The sequence below is a fragment of the Brachyhypopomus gauderio genome, unplaced genomic scaffold (genome assembly GCF_052324685.1).
Source record: "Brachyhypopomus gauderio isolate BG-103 unplaced genomic scaffold, BGAUD_0.2 sc77, whole genome shotgun sequence".
In the NCBI taxonomy this organism is placed as follows: domain Eukaryota; kingdom Metazoa; phylum Chordata; class Actinopteri; order Gymnotiformes; family Hypopomidae; genus Brachyhypopomus; species Brachyhypopomus gauderio.
The window spans coordinates 1,121,518-1,143,126 of NW_027506898.1; the positions used below are offsets into that span (position 1 = coordinate 1,121,518).

The 21,609-nt window shown below is 40.8% G+C and overlaps 1 protein-coding gene across 1 annotated transcript; it reads left to right on the forward strand.

Moving 5' to 3' along the window:
- The first annotated feature begins 4,178 nt into the window (after positions 1 to 4,178).
- anxa5b (annexin A5b) lies at positions 4,179 to 14,974 on the forward strand. The gene is made up of 13 exons (XM_076990740.1): positions 4,179 to 4,299; positions 4,582 to 4,620; positions 9,362 to 9,446; positions 9,677 to 9,771; positions 11,716 to 11,829; positions 11,947 to 12,037; positions 12,340 to 12,419; positions 12,943 to 12,993; positions 13,179 to 13,272; positions 13,406 to 13,501; positions 13,704 to 13,762; positions 14,115 to 14,237; positions 14,497 to 14,974. Exons 2-13 carry the CDS (start codon positions 4,618 to 4,620, stop codon positions 14,557 to 14,559), a joined length of 954 nt encoding a protein of 317 aa, XP_076846855.1. The 5' UTR covers positions 4,179 to 4,299; positions 4,582 to 4,617; the 3' UTR covers positions 14,560 to 14,974.
- The last annotated feature ends 6,635 nt before the right edge of the window (positions 14,975 to 21,609 follow it).

The following is a 21,609-nucleotide window of genomic DNA, read 5'->3' on the forward strand; positions in this document are numbered from 1 at the left end:
AACTGTTTTATTTGCATGGTGAGTGTACTTCTGGTGTTATTTTTGGTTGGATGTCTGTATGTTTCTTACTATCTTGAGTCGTTATTAACTAAATGAGTGCTCAGAGATTAGGTTCTTAATTACTGATATTGATGCATGTTGTGGTTAGAACATGCCATGAGATGTTCTAGTTTAATTACACATGGCACTTCATTTACTTAATGCATTGTTGTTATTTTTATTTTTGTTTGTGTTTTATTGGAGTGTAAGGGTAGGAGCCTATTGATCTTCCTTTTCTCCTGTTTTTGTGAGAGGAAACTTCTTACCATCATACTTGAGTTGACCTGCTCTCCCAGCCTCTGTTTTGAATGTGTAATCTTATAGATGGTTACACATGTGGACCAATTACTGAGGCAATTACTGCAATTCAACGATTCCTGTAACTGTCAATGAGACTTCTGCACCTCTCAGCAGGTATTTTGGCCCACTTCACATGAGCAATCTGCTCCCGTTCTCAGGTTTGAAAGGCGCTTTTTCCAGATGGCATGTTTCAGCTCCTTCTAAAGATGCTCAATAGAATTTAAGTCAGGGCTCATAGAATACCACTTCAGAATACTCCTGTGAATCAAGAGATCCAGCAGGGGGCAATAGTGGGTGGTTCCAGGAGACGGTGAAAAACATTTCAGAAAAAATTATTTTTGAAGCACATATTAAACAACTTTTATTAACTTAATAAAATAAAATAAAAAATTAAAATAAAATGTTGAATGAAAATTATAATGAAATTAGCATTAAATCAACAGATAAAGGACAAATAACAAGAAACAAACACTGAAGCATGAAATAGACCAAAGATTGCATTTGCAGTCATTCACTGGTATTATTGAATCTAGGCCTATTATTCTTACATTACAGAACTTTTCAAAATATCACGCCACTGGGCACCTAGGCACAGAGTTCGTGCAACTATACTAATGAGGTATTTTTATTAGTACCATTCTCAGATAGAAATCTTCTATAGTGTCCAATCATAGCCTATATGGACAGATTGATTTAAAAAATATATTTTATTTATAAATTATGCTATTTATAAATTATGCTTATACTGTATTCTTTTTTTTTTGTCCACTTTTTGTTACACCTTTTGAGGGGATAAAATAACCTGACTGTACATCACAGACTACCCCTGCTTTGTAAAAGTTGAAATCACAAACAATTTCATTTTATGACGAGTAGCTAGTGTTTTGTGTATCATCAGTAGCCTCAGAGCAGTAATGAGACGAAGGCCCCACAAGATATCGCTAGTATGAGTGCCAGAAAGATGGTGTAATACTGCCACCTACTGGTACATCCCATGATAGCTTTTGGGAACGTTTTTTTAAGCCACGTTTAGTTTTCCCAGCTGGTGCATCATCACACAGTATCTGCCAATTCCACAAAGACTTTTTTTCTTAGCAGTTACCTCTTCTGCACTGATATATTTGCGGCACAAATGGTGTTGCTGCAGTGGCTTATGAAGACAGCTCTAAACCTGATTTACAGTATAGTATATACCAAATTACAATGTATTGATTGCCTGATCCGCCTCCAGGAAGTCCGTTTGCGTCTGTTTGCCTGCTAGGTGTAGTGTCAGCCCTAGTTTAGGCCTTATAAGGACTAGTTTGACAAGTTGGATCACCGTTGGAACCGGACTCTGCCAACAGGTAGGTCCCCATGAGCAGAGGTGGTATGTAATGAAGTACATGCACTCCGTTACCGTACTTAAATTTTTTAGGTATCTGTATTTTACTCGAGTATTTCTGTCAATATTTTTTACTTCTACTCGCTTCATTTCAAAATAAATACCTGTACTTTTTACTCACTACACTTCCAAAACAGTGTAATTTTAACTATATTTATTCATTGGTCTATTTTATCGCATTATTGACGTATGTGCTTTTTAGGCTCATGCGCCTAATGAAGTGCAAATTAGGGGTGGGCGATACTCGGAATTTTGGTATCGATACGATACCGATACGATACCGGTACTTCCAAACCGTTGGGGGGGGGGGGGGGGGGGGGGGGTGATACTTTTTACTTGAAATTATAATCCATTAATATAATAATTTATATTAAATTATATATATTTTTGCTGATGCTGGTCCAGCGTGTCGCGCGCCAGTGATTATGCCTCGTGCCAATGGTGGCACGCGTGCCATAGGTTGCCGACCCCTGCTGTAGACGGTCAACCAGCTGTGGAAAATTCAATTAAAACAGGCGAATACACCACAATTAAGCCAACTACAGGAAAGTCTGATGTATGGAAGTCATATTCCATTGTAATTAATGGAGAGGGAAATCGGCTTGTTGTGATTGATATCAGAAAGTGTTGGTGTACGTCACCTGACGGCATGTGTTTGGACTGTGGTAAGAAATGGGACAGCACGATCCATCGCTATATTGCTGTTTTAATAAATACATAAGAAAATTTCAAGTACTAAATCTAATTAATTCAATTCAGTATTGAACAGTATTAAACTTAAGCACTTTACGGCATGTTTTCATGTGATGATGCTTGTGCACATCTGACGTATAAAGTTGTCACAAATGTAATTAGAAGTGATTGAAGGGCACTTTTTAGCGCACATGGAACACTTAATTATAAAAAAAAAATTACAAGCACATGTTGAATGAAATTTGACATTTTATTTGTAACATGATGATGATGATGATGATGATGATGATGGATACTTTATTGATCCCAGAGGGAAATTAAGGATTCTCTACATTCTCTAAACGTGAGTTTTCAATGGAAAAAAAGTCATGCAGCCAATTGATATAATTTATATCCAATATTAACTAAATACATTAATGTCCTTCAGTTAACTTCTGTTTACCCTCCACTGTCTGCAGGCCTTGTTGCATATATTTTGCTATTTAAATCAATATAGGCCTATAATTAAGACAGTAAAAAGACAAAAAAGTAGGAGAAGGAGTTATAGGCTACTGAGTGTTGTCATTACATGATTGCAGATGGGCATTTTTGACATGTAATGAGGAACTTCCCGTTTCTTCTTCACAAACGAATGTGTTAATTTATGTTGCCTAACAAAACTTATACAACACAAAACAATACAACAACTTAACACATAGATGATTGCAGATGGGCATTTTTGACATGTAATGAGGAACTTCCCGTTTCTTCTTCACAAACGAATGTGTTAATTTATGTTGCCTAACAAAACTTATACAACACAAAACAATACAACAACTTAACACATAGATTTGCAAACTCTACCTTAATTATTTGTATGTGGTCGTCCTCACGTTATTTTTCAATGATTTGGGCTAGAGCGACTAAAAATGCTTAGTAGTTTGGTGCTGTATGAGCAGAGGTGTCAATTCCAGGTTCAGAAAGTAAAAGTCCTCACCAGGATTTTGCTCAGGCTTCCTGGATTGTGTTGATTCCACTAATTTTACCTGGATTGCACTAATTAAAAAAATCTAGCAAGCTTGAGCAAAATCCTGGTGATGACTTTTACTTTCTGAACCTGGAATTGACACCTCTGTGTACGAGACATTTTACGGCACAAGAAAATGATTTCACGTTGGGCTCAGAGGGCAAACGGTACGATTTGACTTGATGTGTGTGTGACCTGGCTGGTGGGGCACGGGAGAAGAAGTCTATCTGTGAGCGTGTGTGCTGTACTGAAGACGCTTCCTTCCACTCGCTGAACTGAACTGCTGCTGCAGCGCATCTGGTGTGACAAAGGAAGAGAGAGGTCGGGTGTGTGCGAGGTGGTGGCTCATTTCAGGGCATTGTTTTTAATCGTTCAGGTTTTCAAGAGATCATTTCAAACCGACCTCGGTAAAATGAAAACCGAAGTTTCAAAAGGGCACTTTCGTTGATAAAGGGCAGAGTTGGTGGTGCTTTAGCACCACCTGATGTCTGTGTGCACGCCACTGTATAAAAATATTGCAGTTGTTTATCTGTTAGGCTCCTCATCAACAGTGATCAGTCAGTGTTAAACCTGGTTAGTGCCGCAGGCGTTGTGGCCCATAAAATTGAAGAGCCTTAATCAGTAAGGTGTTTGAAACGTCATTATGATTTGCATGTCAAATCATCCGCTAGCTGTTTGTCGTCTGTGTGTAAGAGACGTGAGGCAACATAGTTTACCTTATACCAAAAACTACATTACCCATACTCTTTAGCGATTATTTACGTCACAGGGTGCGGCGTTTGGCAACAGGACTATTAAAAGTACTCACTTCTCTGCTGTCTTCATCTTTTGCTTTGCAGTCTGCGGTGGTCAGCTGTGCGCAACGTGGAAAAACATTTTGGTAAGTAACTTGTGCTTTATATTCTAATGTTCTAATCAGTATTGGGTATGCTAACTACTATAAACCTGGCCGGTAAGGACCTCACATATAGATTAAATGTAGTTGCAGTTTTGCATTTCTTATGAAAACAGACTATTTTGTTCCAATCATTGCCCACTCGCAAATCTATCCGTTAAATTTAAGCCTGTCAGTTTGATGTCTTGCACAAACGTCGTAAATGTTTTCTTTTATATATGTTATGGCTTTACATATTCTAAAACGCCAAACTTAATCTCTCCACAGCTTAAGCTTCGCTAAGAGTTCATAAATAAAGTCACGATGGTAAGTGAACTGTTAACTTCTTTTCATAATGTTTCTGCCATCCAGGAAATACATCTTCGTGTAATGTCAACTTGTGTAATGAGACGAATGTGAAAGTCGCATGTATGTAAAGTCTCCAATGAATGGTTGATATTAAAGGCAGGTCAAGACTTGCAATCAATGTTCATGTGATGATTACTGAGCGCGTTTAAGAATATAAACCAGTTTCAAAAACTTTTCTACCAGTCGAAGAAGATAGTTTGTCTCTACGACTACCCTTCTTGTATGACGCGATGTAACACGACTCTTGTTTATAGCGATGTTCGTATTTTTACATGAAATTCAACGTTAAAATGTGGCTTTCCTCAATAAATGTTTATAGTAGCCTATGTTGCCTGCCCACGTTGCTTGATATTTAGAAACTAGTGTTTAAAACTTTTGTGATGTCTTAAAGGGTGGAGGGAGGTGTCTCATTTCCCCCAGATGTCGAGGAAGAGTTTTTCCCTTCATTTATTTAGTCCAGCAGTGTGCGAATGACTCATTGGTGTGGGCAGAGTTCAGCAAAAAGCGGCTTTCTCCTACACTCACACACACACACACTCTCTCTCTCTCTCTCTCTCTCTCTCTCTCTCTCTCTCTCTCTCGTATTCTAATATGACTTCCATCTGTTAGAGTAAATAGCCAGTCGTAGTTGTACAATAGTTGTCCTGGTAACATGGGGTGGGGTCGTGTTTGCAGAGATGGGAAGTGGAGTAGTGGCTTGTGTGAGCCTTGTACTGATCATGATATAAATGTATTAATCTCATTTGTATTGTATTAGTATAATGTATTAGTCTCATCCATTAACTCAAGAGATCATTTTACTATTGTTTATTTTTCATTGTATGTTCATATCTTTAAGGTTTGGGTCATCACAGCTAGTTTAGTCAGGTCAGGAACTTGTAGTATGGGTACACTTCAGTTGGTATTTCAGCTCATTTAACTGTATGTGTGGAGGTGTGTTTGTGTCTGACCTCACAAACACAGTTTTGTGACCTCTTTACATTTCTGAAATATCTCGTTTTCCCCTTGCACATCTTGGGATAGTCCAAATCTGCAGCGCATGACCTCCAATCTCTTTTACGGATCATGCATTGCTCAAACAGATATTCTGTTGTTTAGACTTTAGACTTGTTTTGAATTTAGTGCTCGTAGATAGCTTCTGCAGGAATTAAGGGCTGACTCACTTCTCATATTCAATACATTCACAAAGGCGTCCATTCAGAGATGGATGATCTACAGCTGTTCAGTCCCAATATTTATCAAAAACATCATAGACCACACAAAGGCATAACTAACAGGGTTGAGTGTTGGTTTGAATTGACATTGGTTTTGCTGACCAAATAGTTTCATATTACTTTGTGTTGCAACAACAATGAGGAAGACTGACCAATCAGACAACATCGAAATACAGATTATTCATGGAGGGCGTGACTGGAGTTGTGCTTCTGTGTTCCGTTTGGTTACACCAACCAAGTTGTGCAATTATTTATTTTAGTTTTTTGTTTGTGTTTAACTTTCTTGTGTGCATCCACTACTTGCTTCATGGTACTTTTTTATTTTATTTTATTTTTTAACAAAGTAAAATTATTGGATTGATTTGAGTGCTTGCAAACAGATTGCAGTAATAACTTGGCAGACAGAGGGGCTTGTAGATGTTTTAATAGAAGTGTTACAATTATAATTTCCACTTTGGGAGAGAAGCATCAGTGCTCTGCCTATTATCTGAAGAGGCCTTTGAGTCTGTGAAGTAAGAGGAATGTGAGGGTGGAAAATCTGTATAAAGCTGGCTCAATCGTGATTTTCTTCCTGGTTTCAAGAGACTGGTGAGGTCTGTTCCCACACAACACTGACACATTCAATCAGTACTCCTGTCAGTATGTGTCTTTTGCCAGCTTCAAATGTAGACTGAAGACTCACCTGTTTGTTGAGTACTTAAATGAGCACTAACACCGCATAGCATTTTTGTCCTTGTTCTTTAAAATAAATGTATGTTTCTAGTAATTTTGCGCTTGTAGGTATCAGTTTTTAATTCCGGTTTAAGTTTGTATTTGCAATATTATGTAATGCCATTGATTGATTCTTGTAGTTTAGTGGTTGTCTGGCACAAGGGTATGTTGAGTTCTGACATATCTGTGCTACTATCTAGGATTAATTCTGTGAACAGATGCAAAGCACTTTGTAAGTCGCTCTGGGTAACAGCGTCTGCTAAATGTAAAATGTACTCCAGTGCATGTTCAGCAGGTGGACTGGGTACATATGCCTAAGCCAAGTCCCGCCGTGCATTGGGTATGAGGAGTAAAGAGGTTCCTTCTAACTAGACATGAATAATGCAGCTGTAGGAGTGTGAGGAGTGTGTGAGTGCATAACGCACAACACAAGTGTTTGTATTAAAATGTGAAATTAAATCTAATTTCAGTCTTAGGCTTTATATTATTTTACAGCCACTTCATACATTATTTATATCTCAGGGTACCCGCGGGTCCTTAAAAAGTCTTAAAATGTCTTAAATTTAGTTTTACATATTCAAGGTCTAAAAATGTCTTAAAATGTCTGGAATTTTAGGAGGGGAGGCATTAAAAAGTGTGTTGCTCAGTTTTTCTGTTTTATTTTACCGATGTATATCCCACAATAATGATCATTTCCGCAACGGCCGTATACTCCGCCTAATGGCAGTAGTACGTCACCTAACAGGTGGAAACAGCAGACGACGCTTTAGCTGCACAAGCTGCTTTTCTTATTTGAGGGGTGCGGCGGGAACAACAATACAAGGATACAGACATGGGTAAATGTCCATTCAGTGAAGTGGCTGGAGGATGAAAAATATTGTGGCTTGCTGAAACCTTCCAGTGATTCGTATGAGGCGCGATGTGAACTTGCCGAAAAACATTTAAACTTGGTACAATGGGCTGTAAAGCGCTGGATTCTCATATGAAATCTGAAAAACACAAGCGATATGATAGCACTCGTAATAGTAATATGCATATCGAGTCATTCGCTGCTAACTGCAGTTTAACTGTAAGTGCCAAAAATGATTTGTCTACTGTGTAGTGCGACCAAACGTCTGTATTTCCCGGAACGTATTTCACGTCCTGTGAGGAAATGTCCTGATTTTTAAATTACCTTCATTGGACCATTCAATTTAAATGTACAGGCACTAGGGCAGGGGTGCCCACAGTTTTCAGCTTGCGAGCTACTTATAAGATGACCCAGTCAGAAAGATCTACCGGGGTGGCGGCGAACGTAATATGTTGAGCGGGGGGGGGGGGGGGGGGGGTGGCGAACGTAATATGTTGAGCGGGGGGGGGGGGGGGCGGGGGGTGGCGAACGTAATATGTTGAGGGGGGGGGGGGGGGCGGCGAACGTAATTTGTTGAGTGGATTGCAGATTGGCTACCGTGAATGTCAATCAAAATACAACCGTCAGTGCAGATGTGCGATTCATCTACTACTATTTTATGTGACGCGATCTACGCACATTCCTTCGCGATCGACGTAATGAGCACCCCTGCACTAGGGCACTGCGCACGGCGCTGCATGTGCCGTAACCCCTCAAGCTTTGTTTATACATGACGCGTCACGACCGTCGCGAGGTTTCGCGTGCCGACAATGACGTAATCGCGGTGGCTCCGCCCCTGCGCAAGGTCCCCGCGTGCTGTTGCTTCGCGAGGTTGTGCACCCCCCCCCCCCCCCGTCAGCAACTTACGGTCGCCACCCCCCCGTCAACAATTTACACTCGCCACCTTCTCCAGGTTCAAATCTCACTCCAAGAGATCTTGAAAAGTTGGCAACCCTGGTATTATTTTTTCTTGTGAGAGGTATTAAATATATTAGTGTGTCCATAGTAGAGAGATCTCTCTCTCTCTCTCTCTCTCTCTCTCTCTCTCTCTCTCTCTCCTCTCTCTCTCTCTCTCTCTCTCTCTCTCTCTCTCTCTCTCTCTCTCTCTCTCTCTCTCTCTCTCTCTCTCTCTCTCTCTCTCTCTCCTCTCTCTCTCTCTCTCTCTCTCTCTCTCTCTCTCTCTCTCTCTCTCTCTCTCTCTCTCTCTCTCTGTGTGTGTGTGTGTTATAATTTTACATCAGTCTACTCTGCAATCATTTTGGTTGCTTAGTCGCTCAGTCAAAAGTTCCACAGCTTTGCTTGAGTCTGATGTGGCTTAGTTCTTATGTCAAAGTGCCATGATCAGAACGGCTTCCTATATTTAAAGAAGGCACTCAAACAAAAAGGACAAGTCAGATGATTGAATGAGGAATGAAATGTTTGTGCCTTCTTCCATGAGGGGTGAATACTTAGTGATGTCACGATTATGCATTGGTCATATTCTAATAAATGACACACACATCTCTCATGGTCTCAAATATCACACGATGGGAGTGCCAGATGTAAATCTTACACACAAACATACAAATCACATGCAAATGTAGGCATGTTTTTAATCTCTGTTTATTGTGTCATAACTCCAACTATGGACAGAATTTAAAGGGCAGGCTACAGATTCAGGAAATCTTTGAAACATGTGTCTCTGATGTCTTATCATAGAGATATTAATAAAAGCATTGAGAAACATCCATGAAATACCAACCTCAGAGGGTTATTTGTAGACTATATAATTTATTAATTGTTGTCATAAGGGAGTTATTGCAGAGATTATGGAACACACAGAAAATAATTCTCTGTGTGTTTCTCTCTGTCTTTCTATCTCTCTCACTCCCTCACACACACACAGGCCGGAAGAGGAACCGTGAAGCCCCAGAGTGGATTCAATGCCAATAATGATGCTGATGTTCTTTTCAAAGCTATGAAAGGACTGGGTAAGTTACTTCACTGCAGTACTACATTACTACACTGTAGTGCTATACTATATCCCAGATTACACTGGTAGTTTTTTATTTGCTATGAACAATACTAGCTTACTATTACAAAATATTAAGGACTATGAGTTAACATTAAGACATTGGTTAATATTATTTGTGCATAATGGTTGGGAGGAGTATATTGGATTGAGGGTTAATGCAAACGTTTGTGCAAATGTCTCGCGTAGGCACGGACGAGGCCAGCATCATGCAGCTGTTGATTGCCCGCAGTAACGCTCAGCGCCAGCAGATCAAGGCTGCCTACAAGACCCTGCACGGCAAGGTAAGGGCTTGAGCCCCACCCGGCAGAGCCACCGGGCCTGTCTAGCCCGTCTTTCAACCCCACACCTCACGGTTCGTGGATTTTACCAAACATACCTGATCCAGTTTAGGGGTTTGACTGCAGCTGTAGAAGTAGCTGATGAACTTAAACGGGTTCATTGAGACACAAAGGTCTTGATTATGTAAGAGAGCAGAGCCCAGAATGATTACAAATTTCAGGTGTTTATGGAGGGAGTGTGTCGGTGTGTGACAGTGATTTAACACCTAACAGTCCTAGCAAGACGTGCTGTTCCACTGTTCCACCGCCATTATGTCACGTTAGCTACTTGCCTTCAGGTTCTTCCTCCATTCTTTAGCTCAGGGTTAAAGTGGCACCTTGTGAGAACTTTTTAGAACTGTTAAAACAGCAGTTCTAGCAGGGACTGTCTACCTCTCTCTAGCAAACAAACCATGTAAACAGTGCTGTGACGCCTCCCTGTCTAATTGCTGTGAGCTTTTAACATGCAGGGTTGCTTCATACAGGACTGCTGCCGTTCATACGATCCTATATGTTTATACGGGGTTGTTCAGAGTGTGGCCCTTAACAGGAGAACCATGTTCCAATTGAGAACACTCTACTGCAGTGATCTATGGGTTGTCTAAAGTTGGTGGAAATGGGACATTTTGACTCCAAAATGTACATAAACCATTAAAATGTGTCTTTATTGATTTGTGCTGGTGTATAAGACACTGAAACTTGTGTAGAAGTGCTAGCTTTCTTTCAAAGTCCAAATGAAAGGGTGTACGAGAGGAGATGAAGAAGTGAGACTACAGTTTGATTTTGTCCCATTATGCTCTTTGCTTTCCCTGGTTTTCAATGTTCATCGGAAGGATCGATTTCAGAAAAAGACGGTGTTAATACTGATGACATTTACTTACCCATAAATGATTAAACCATAAGAGGTGACAGCTGATAAGAGTTGTGACAGTTGGAATGCAAACAGGAAGTTGAAGGAATAGAAGGGATGAGAACTAGAGTATGCTTCAGCCTCTGCCCTTATTTACTCAGTTATTCTATAACTACTTAATCGATTTATTCTATTTATCTTGTTATCTTTTTATCAATGCATATTGATACTAATATGCAGACAGTTCCGTGTTGTATTGAGTCATACCTAAAATCATTAAGCCATTCATTTAGTGCATGTTAGTGGTAGCTGATTAAAGCAGATTAAATAGTTTAGGACAAAGCAAAAATCTTTTCCACTGTCTTGTATAACCGAGGTGTGGAAGTTGCCCCCCCCCCCCCTCCCCTTCAAATAGAAAATGAACTTTGTATGATTTGTATGTACGTGGCTGTCACAGTGTGCCGGGCTGTCACAGTGTGCTAGAGGGACACGGGGACCTGTCCAGCCCCCAATTCTCCCATTTACCATCATACACACCTGCACTTTTCTGTCCTCCTCCATATTTAAGGCCACTGGTGCCTTCAAACAGCGTTGCACATTGCAGAGCTTTTAGCACCACAAACCGTACCGCTGCTGTGTGTACCTGCTTCAGCGTAATGAAGTGTACTGCTGAAGCAGGTGTACACAACAGCACCTTCTGCCCTTTGTCTGATCAGTGGCCTGAGGCTGACTGCTTCCTGTTTAGGTTTTTTATTTTTTTTTCCTTTTATTTTTGCTTTGCTGGAGTCTGCGCTTGTTATGGAGAATGAAGACACTCCAGAACTTCACTCACTCCTGTGTCAGTAAATGGACCTCCTCTCACTCCTGTCTCAATAAATGGACCTGCCCTGCCCTCTTTGCTTCTTCTCTTCTCTTATTCCTGTACGTTGACAACATTCCCATCAAGGCTTGTAGACTCGGACATGAGTTCCTTTTTCATTTAACACTGGCATAAGTGGTGTGTGCCAGCTTCTCTTCTATGACTGAGCTCATATCTGTCTCTCCATCTGACTCTTAAGGATTTGGTGAGTGATCTGAAGTCAGAGCTGACTGGGAAGTTTGAGACTCTGATTGTGGGACTGATGGAGCCACCTACATTGTATGACGCAAAGCTGCTGAGAGATGCTATTAAGGTACACACACATACGTTCACACTCTGATCATGTGTGCCATTCTATTGTATGGGATCTCACATATAGGGTTACTATTGGTTCTTTTATCCTGCTCACTGTCATGTGTCCTGTTATTAGGGGGCGGGCACTAAAGAGAAGGTTCTGATTGAGATCCTGGCATCTAGAACTTCCAATGAGATTCGAAACATCATCCAAACCTACAAAAATGGTAGTGTCTGTTTTTTGCATGTGATAATGTTTGTTTAAGAAGAGGTGGACATTCTAGGTTCAGAAAGTAAAAGTCCTCACCAAGATTTTGCTCAGGCTTTCGGGATTGTGTTAATTCCACAATTTTTACCTGGCTTGCACTTATTAGAAAATCCAGCAAGCTTGAGTAAAGTCCTGGGAAGGAGTTTTACTTCTTTCTTTTCTTCTTTTTTACTTTCTGAACCCGGAATGTCCACCTCTGAGTTTAAGTAATGTGATGGTGGTAGTGGTGATGGCTGAGGTGTTTGGTTGTGTCTACCACAGAGTACGGTCATAACCTGGAGGATGACGTGACTGGGGACACTAGTGGACACTTCAAGAGGATGCTGGTCATTTTGCTTCAGGTAATCTTGTCAGCAGGTTGGAAATGATTGGAAGATCACGTTTGGTGAATGGACTTTTTTACATATATCTGTCTTCGTTCATTTAAAGCTTGTACTTGATAAAAAAAACAAAAAGGATGTTATTTCCAAAAAAATGAATGCCTAGATAATTTCTGGCATATATGCAGGTTTGGAAAAAAATACGATGAGTTTTATGTTACAAATACCTAGGTTTTATGTTGGATGATAATTCATATTTAATTATCATATGGAAAAACTTACGGTCTGAATTTGCTAAGACGCCATTTAGTTACAGGGTCCCATCAACATATGAAACTGGAGATGCTTATTCGAGTTGCTTATTATTTTGAATTAAATTAGAAAAAAGAATTTTAAAATGTGTGGCAAAGTTCTGTGTGCATCTGCAGGGTGGGATTTATGATACATGATTGTCACGTCAGTATCGAGGAATGTATCTGCTTGGCTGTCTGTCATGATAATACAGTAATAATTGAAGATATAATACAGACAGTTTTGGTTTCAGGCCAGCAGGCAGCAGGGTGTACAAGAGGGCAGCATACAGAGCGACGCTAAGGTATATATTTGAACATGTATCTGTAAGTATGTAGTTTATCACAATATAAAAAAGAACTCCACAATTGTAGAATGTCAAACTTTACCATCTAGTGGTCATGTCGTGTCTATGTATCTCGAGACATTTCTTATCCGTCTAATCAGTCTTGAAATGCAGACTTGTATATTATTTGTGTGTGTGCACAGGCCCTCTTTGACGCAGGAGAAAAGAAGTTTGGTACTGATGAAGAGCAGTTCATTACTATTTTGGGGAATCGCAGTGCTGAACATCTTAGGAGAGGCAAGTCATTTTCTTCCCCCCCCCCCATTTCTCACTCTCTCTCACCCTTACACACTCCCAAATGTGCATGCACATCTTTAGAAGTAATTCTACCATCTTCTCTGACAGAAGGATGTGTGTGCCACTTTTGCAGTGTTTGCAGAGTATATGAAAATCTCTGGATTTCAAATGGAAGAGAGCATTGAGAAAGAAACCTCCGGAAATCTGAAAGAAGTGCTTCTGGCTGTTGGTAAAACACCTTCTCTCATACGACACACGTCAGGGTGTGTGCTATTAAATTAACACTAAAATACACTCGCACACGCATGCATGCATATATGTGGTATAACAGTTGAGCATTAGTTTTGCAACCATTAATACAGTGTTGCCCCCAGTCATGTGTGTCTTTCTGGTGGACATAATCTCACACGCTCTTTACCTATTGCACACAGTGAAGTGTGCCAGGAGTGTTCCTGCCTACTTTGCTGAGTGCCTGTACAAATCCATGAAGGTAAGGTGTAGTGCACACTGATTGGAGAATAAAGACTGTTTGATTGTTCATAAACACTTTTGATTTATAGTCCTCGTGACCACACTGAACAGCCTGCGATGGGCTCCATGCACTACAAAGTGTTAACCTCCTTGGCTTAGTGCTTTCATTAATCTGTCATGCTTATTTGCTGTCAGACTGCTACTTTATGGTGGGAGATGCAGTTTAATGATGCTGATGACTTCTTGACATTTCCCATACCCAATTCATCTGGAAAGTACCGCCAATGTCATTGACATGTTACAGCGTGGGCATATCAACGGTACCAGACGGTGTTACAGTGTGGTGATGTTATCCTCTTCAATTTCTCAAGGGGGCGGGCACAGATGATGACACCCTGATCAGGATCATGGTCTCCCGCAGTGAAATCGACATGCTGGATATACGATCGGAGTTCAGGAGGATGTTTGCAACTTCTCTGAACAATATGATTAAGGTATGTCTAGAAGCATGCACCAACTGCTTAATGTGAACACAGACACATGCTTCTAAAATCTAAAGCTAAAATCTAATCTAAATCTAAATGTTATTACAAAATTACAAAATAAATGGATGATAATGTGTTGCACATTGTTAGAAATGTAAAATATGGAACATAATCCCTCATCTGTCTGCCTCTATCGGTGTTTCATTGTGTCTGTCTGCTGGTGTCTCTGTCTAACTGTCTGTCACTGTCCTTGTGTCTGTGAGCGCAGGGTGACTGCTCTGGGGACTACCGCAAAGCACTGCTTTTGCTGTGTGCTGGTGATGACGCCTAGGATCACTCCCGAAACATTTCCACCTTGAAATGTCCGCATAGCTGAGCATTTTAAAGCATTAATTAAATAACACGCTCATGTACTAATTATAAAAAAAATTGTGAATTGCATGGATTTAACAAAATTCCAGATATTTATTCTTTGTATGTTTTCAGTAGCAGAGTATTTAATTACAGCTGTTAATGTTAGTTTTGATAATCAATGTTAATGAAGACTTTTTTTATCATGAAAAATACATACGCCAGTATACTAGGACTTGTGAAATAGCCTGTGGATTGTTAACTATGACTGGTTATGAAAGGAAAACAATCAAGAAAGAGGTTGGTGTAAGAGAAATGTGATGCTATATAATCCAAAGCTTGGTAATGCCACGTGTTGTTTTACTGCTTTAATTCAATAAATCGTAATAAATGTGCTGAGTGATGTTATAGGTGTGATGGAAATGAGGTCAGTGGATGGAGGAGTTGCTATTCATATTTGTCGTGTTTTGTTTTGCCTCATCGGTTGGGAATTAAAAATCGTGGCCTGTGATACTAAGCTGCTACTGGCACTCAGTGAGCACTGAACGGTGTATTCATGAAATAATTACAGTAAATCCGTAGACCATTGAGATTGCAGTACACGCTAGTAACGCAATAAGTCTGAGCATGGCAGCCTATATGTGATGGGTAAATGTATATCATGATCACTTTTTATGAAAGAGTATGAACCCTCATGCTCTTCAGTTTCTGTCCCCAGCAACAGACACAACACTCACAGTGCAGTCTCACAGACAGAGCAGACCCACACGCTCCACACCGCAAATGAACTGCGCATGCCCAAAGCCGCCGCTGACTGACCTCGCCCCGTATTTACAGAGCGGGATGTAAATATAAACACATCTCCAGGGTGACACGAGAAGAAATCACTGCTTTTAACTCAGTCACACTTCATTCACCACGTAGCCTGTCACTCACCTCATCCACCTGAATAGTTAAACATCAACCCCGGAAAAAGGAAGAGGGTTAAACCTAGAACAGCAGTTCCTGCTGAATGCTACTGTTATGCTAACATTTAACAACACGGTAAAAAACGAATTTATGTAATCTACGTAGAAATTTATATACAAAGCATTAAAGTCATTAAGTTATTTTGAGAAGTGATTGCAACAGAAGTTGTTCATTTGTTCAGAGTTCATTTGTAGTTCTAACATATTTAGGGTGTTTTTTACTCACCCTTTTCTCTCCCACAACATTACAGCTTTAAAACATGTATTGTGCAAATTAGGTGATGTCGTCACTTAGCGACAGCCAATACCTACTTCCCTTACTTTGCCAGTTATGAGATCTGAACGACGCTGTGCATGATTCGTGATAGTGTACTTATTCTGTTCTGTAAAACTCCCGCCGAAAACTTTCATTTAAATCCAGCGCCTTCATTTATACACATCAATCTGACCTTGATTTAATCGTACGTGTTTCAAAGTGTCCACACCAGATGAGTGAAAATGTCGAGTTGCCGTTATTGTTTTCAAAGCTATTTACCATGCACGGTTTAAGTTCACCGCGAAAACAGTGGATTGTTGCATGAAGGAGAGGTGTGTGTGCACGCGTGTGTGTGTGGTGTTACATGTTGCAACATTCCATATTACAATACAGTGGTAATGTTTATTAGGGTGTGTGCGTGTGCTTACCCTCAGTGGCATCTGATATCAAGCAGCTACATACACAAACCCAGAGGTAGTACTGTGTAGGTAGTACCGTGGTCTGGGACACGGACTGAAGGGCACAGACTGTTTCTGCACAGATCTAAAGTGTGAAAAACGTAAACCAAACGAATATAAAGTATAAAGTGCACTTACCAATTACATGGGGAGAGTACGGAGCCCGTAAGGTGACATCATGTAAAAAATAAAATAACGCGTGGCCACGACTTACTAACGCGTGCGAACGCCTTACTAACGCGTGTGAACGAGATATTTAAGGCGTGGGAACGAGATCATTAGGGCGTGGGAACGAGATACTAATGTCGCCTTTCACGCGCGGCAACAAAGTTAATTTTTTCACAGCAAAACAAGCAGATCCCAGGGTTGTTCGTGAACTGACTGCCAAGGAAGGGATGTACACTAACTGACTGCCCAAAGAAGATAAACCTGGCTTTATATAAAGTAATACTTAATTATCTCGTTCGCACGCGTTAGTAAGGCGTTCGCACGCGTTAGTAAGTCGTGGCCACGCGTTAAGCTGGGCGTACACTGTACGATATTTTAAATCGTGTACTTAGCTCCAGCTCACGAGGCTGAAGTTGGTTCCTTATTCGCCAGTGTCTAATGGCGCATTTCCACTAGGGCCTGCTTGGCGCGGTACGGTTCGATACGGGTCGATTCGCAACGGAACGGTACGGTCGCGTTGTGTTTCCATTACAATGGTGGACCACCACAATGTGGGTGGAGTCGCTGTTGGCGCGCGGGTTGTAGTGTCGTAACATCATTTGTATGCGAGCACAACACCGGCCGATGCCCCTTAACACATACCATTATTGTATCTTATTTATCTTTATCTTCATTATTGTATGTGGTTGCTCTAATTATTGATAATAATTTGGTATTACTCAAACAGGCTGAACACACCCTGCATAAAAAGCATCAGCCATCCAATCAAATGAAATCAAACTTTATTATGAAATATAGATATTTAAAGTACAACATATGTAAATAATATAGTTATAGTTTAAAAAAGTGCAAAAAGCAAATATATACGTATAGCTTTATATGAAATAAATATTTATAGTACTACAAGCAACATTTTGTGTGCTTTTATTGGCGTCCGTCTCGCATGGTGTTCACAAGTTCGCCAAGCACCCCGAGGAAAGCCCGGTTGAAGGAAACATTTTCCGCCAACTCCGCTCGCCTCGTCAGTGGAAGGGGAATCTTGAACGTAAAAAATAACAAATATTAAACACAAGCATTCCCGTGAAAGCAACAACAATATAGCGTAACTGCACAAAATGTGTAGCACGTCATCGCTGCTCATGCTGTGTTTATGGCTACAGCTAACTAGCAACTAGCAAGGCTAAGAGCTAGCTATTGTACAGTAGTGACTGTGGTGGTAACATTAACTACAAACACAGCTCTAAATTCCTGCGTTTACAATAGATGCGTTCATATTACGTTCATATTACATCTTTTACGAGCCTAGTAGTAAAACTGAAATCACAATACACTCACCTTTCTCCATGGCCTCCAGCACCGACATTGCCGTGTCTGTCCAGCTCTTTCTCTTCCATTACTGGCTGGCCGGTGACCGTATATGGCATCCATTTGCTGGAACCATTTCCAGTCTTTGCGGTTTTGCTCCGCTGCGTCCGTTATGGTCCTTCACCGCCCGGTAATCGCGTTAAGCTTTTTTAGCTTGGACCGACCGGCACTGCTGAACGGACCGCTGGTAGCCATGAGTGGCCATTAGCGCGGAAACCTCGCTAAAAACCTTTACATTTCTAGTGGCCCCGTCCAGTTCGCCCTGGATTTTTTGATCGCTGATTATTAACAGAAAGGTTTGTACCTCGGCGTTTGACCAGAGAACAGACTTCGCTCCTTGGGTTTTAAAAATGGCTGAGGAGTCCATAGCGGAGGAGTCGCTCTCCTGACGCAACCTGTGACGACACTCCCTGGCCAATCAGTGTCATGCTGTTCCTCCACGTCACAGAACTGTACCGCTTCGGAACGGTTAGAACCTCGAGCGAGTCGGTACGAAAATAGTACCCGAAGGGGCCGGCTCACAGGGTACTGGTACTAATGGAAACACTCACAAACCGTCGCGAATCGAACCGTACCGCGCCAAGCAGGCCCTAGTGGAAATGCGCCATTATTCGCACTTTCCGTTCCACCTTAAAAAATAAAGCGGTAGTTTCATTATGTCGCCGCGATAGAATGTATTGTTCGTTTCTATGGCTGTATCTCCTGATTCTTACATCGTCTCAGAAATCTGACGAGCAGGTTTGATTGACCATATAAGTGACTGTATAAATCCAGAAGAAGAAGAGTTTTTACTGTAGAATATTTTTATAATCGTCCTGTGAAGTTGGCATGTCAGGCGAAAATGTACTATGCATACAGTGCATTGGTCTTAGTTTGTATGGCAGTATCTCCTGATTCTTACATCGTCTCAGAGATCTGACAAGCAGATATACTTGACCACATAAGTGACTGTATAAATCCAGAAGAAGAAGGTTTTTTACTGTAGAATATTTTTTTTATTGACCTGTGAACTTGGCATGTCAGGCGATAGAATGTAATGTGCATATAGTGCAATGGTCTTAGTTTGTACGGCTATATCTCCTGATTCTTACATCGTCTCAGAGATCTGACAATCAGGTTTGATTGACCACATAAGTGACTGTATAAATCTAGAAGAAGAAGGTTTTTTACTGTAGAATATTTTTTTTATTGACCTGTGAACTTGGCATGTCAGGCGATAGAATGTAATGTGCATTTAGTGCAATGGTCTTAGTTTGTATGGCAGTATCTCCTGATTCTTACATCGTCTCAAAGATCTGACAAGCAGGTTTGATTGACCACATAAGTGACTGTATAAATCCAGAAGAAGGGGCAGCAAAGCAGCCCCAGAACATAACAGTTTCATGTTTTACAGTAGGGACTTAAGAGGTGGGCAGATCGAGCCAAATATCGATAATATCGATACCAATGTTTGTATAGATATTGTAGCGTCGCAAGGGTGTTATTGTTGTTGTTCTGTGATTGGGCGGGTATAGTAAGGGGGCGGAGTATCCGCGACTCCCATGATGTTCTGTGAGTTACATGTTCGGACTCTCTGTCCCTGATGTTCAGTAGGAGTGTGGACGCGAGTGCGTATATGTGTACTGTAGTGTGTGCTTAGTGCAACTGAAAGAGCAAAGCTTGGTGCGTCCTCAGTGCAGCCTAAAAGAGCAAAAAGACTGCACTGTTGATTTTCCCAAATAAACTACACGAAAATGAGCTACCCGCATCCGACCTCCTTCTTGGCTTCGTCACAATATTGAGCAATATTCATGTAAAGTATGGCTGCGCGCGCAGATTAATCAAAGTATACTCTGTAAGAGGAGCGTTGCATTGCGTCACACCGCAAGGAGCAGCGACCCGCCCCCTCTCGTCTTTTGTTGTTGCATCGTCACGTGGCTCAGCGGCACCAGCCAAACAGTCTGGGGCAGAGAGATCTCCTTTTTCTCCTTTAATAGAACTTGTCGGTCTTGACATTTCTTGCAATGTGTGTGAGAGTGCGTGTGTGTGTGTATGTGTGTGTGGTCTGAAAATATACAGAAGCAGTACAATGTATTAGAAGTTATAATCAGAATCTTATCCAGCAATTACGTTTAAACATTAGTGAATAACTGCCATATGGGCCGAAGTTCACCAGTAAGATTCCTTATCTAAATACAAACCACCACTTAAGCATAATACAGTAGCAGAGAAATAATATGAGTGACGGAGAAATTACTTTACAGCATAACGTTATAAGGTATCAACAACAATACAACACGCTGTTTCAGGCTTAGCTGCAATGCTACTCAGCTAACGCGAGTCAACTCGACCTGTGAATATAATTCAATTCAACACAAACTGCAACAATCATCGAATTGTCCGTCACTAAGAAGGTAGAAGTCACTCACATTCCCCCAAGAACGCACACATGAATATGGGAAACCCACGGAAAGTCCAGGCAGCTTCGGTTCACTCACTAGCTGATCTGCTGCTTGTCAGTGTGTGAGAGCATTTTTTCCCCGGCCCGTTCAGACTGCATTACCACCGTTTTTCACCTGTTGTGCTTTCTAACAGTACGTGTAAAATAAATACAGAATGATTACGTTCAGGTTATTATTTCCCTTAGCCGATTCCCCAAGAGCTGAGGAGATCACCAGGAGACTGGCAGGAATGATAGTGAAGGACCTGCAACCTCGCTATTTAAGATAAAACTAGTGAGGCGAGAATTTTTATTTTATTTTTGTATTGTGGTTACTCCTTTTCTATCTCAAAAATATTTATTTTCCTAATCTTAAGGCAAGCTTTGTTTTGTTCCTGTTTCATTGTTTCTAAACAAAATGTTAATTGTAATAATAAAGTATTTTGTTGTCAATGTACAATGTTTGGTGAAATCTTAAGTCTTTTGGATCCTTTGGATCTATGAAGCTAAATTATTAAAAAGTATCTGTATCAATATTGGTGATACTGGCCATGCATTTACTTGATATCGGACCAATACCAAAATTCCTGGAATCGCCCACCTCTAGTAGGGACAGTATTATTTTCTTGATATGCTTCATTTTTCCATCTGTAAACATGGAGCTGATGTGAATTGGCAAAAGGTTCATGTCCATAGAACATTCTGCCAGAAGCGTTGGGGCTTGTCAAAATGGAAAATTCCAGTCTGGCTTTGTTATGATGTGTTTTCAACAAAGGTGTCCTCCTTGGTAGTCTCCGATTAAGTCCACTTTGGCTCAAACAACAATGGATGGTGCAATCTGACACTAATGTTCCTTTAAAGTTAACCTTTAATCTCTTTTTTCTCAAAGGAATTTTGCATAAAATTAAAAGGCTAATTGGAAATGATTAAAAGAAAAAAAAACATTAAACAAACAGGTATGAAAAAAAAACCTGCATTTGCAGTCACTGATATTAAATCTAGACAGTTATTTCTGATTGGCGTAGATAAAAAGCACAATGTATTGGATTAAATGTACATGTCTGGGTGGTAGTCACAGGTGGAGTGTGATATGCTGCAGTCTAAATTTCAATGGTCAGTTCACCTGTCATTTCCCTATTATTCTTACATTACAGAACTTCAAAATATCACCCCAATATCACCCCACACAGTCCATCTCAGGAGCTGCCTTCACATCACTACAGGACATGTATCACTCTAGAGTGATCAGGAGGTCCCACAACATCATTAAGGACAGCACACACCCACAGCACTCACTCTTCACCCTCCTACCCTCAGGCAGACACTACAGGAGTGTGAAGTCCAGGACTTACACAACTACAAGTTTCTACCCAAAGGCCATCAGGCTTGTTAACTC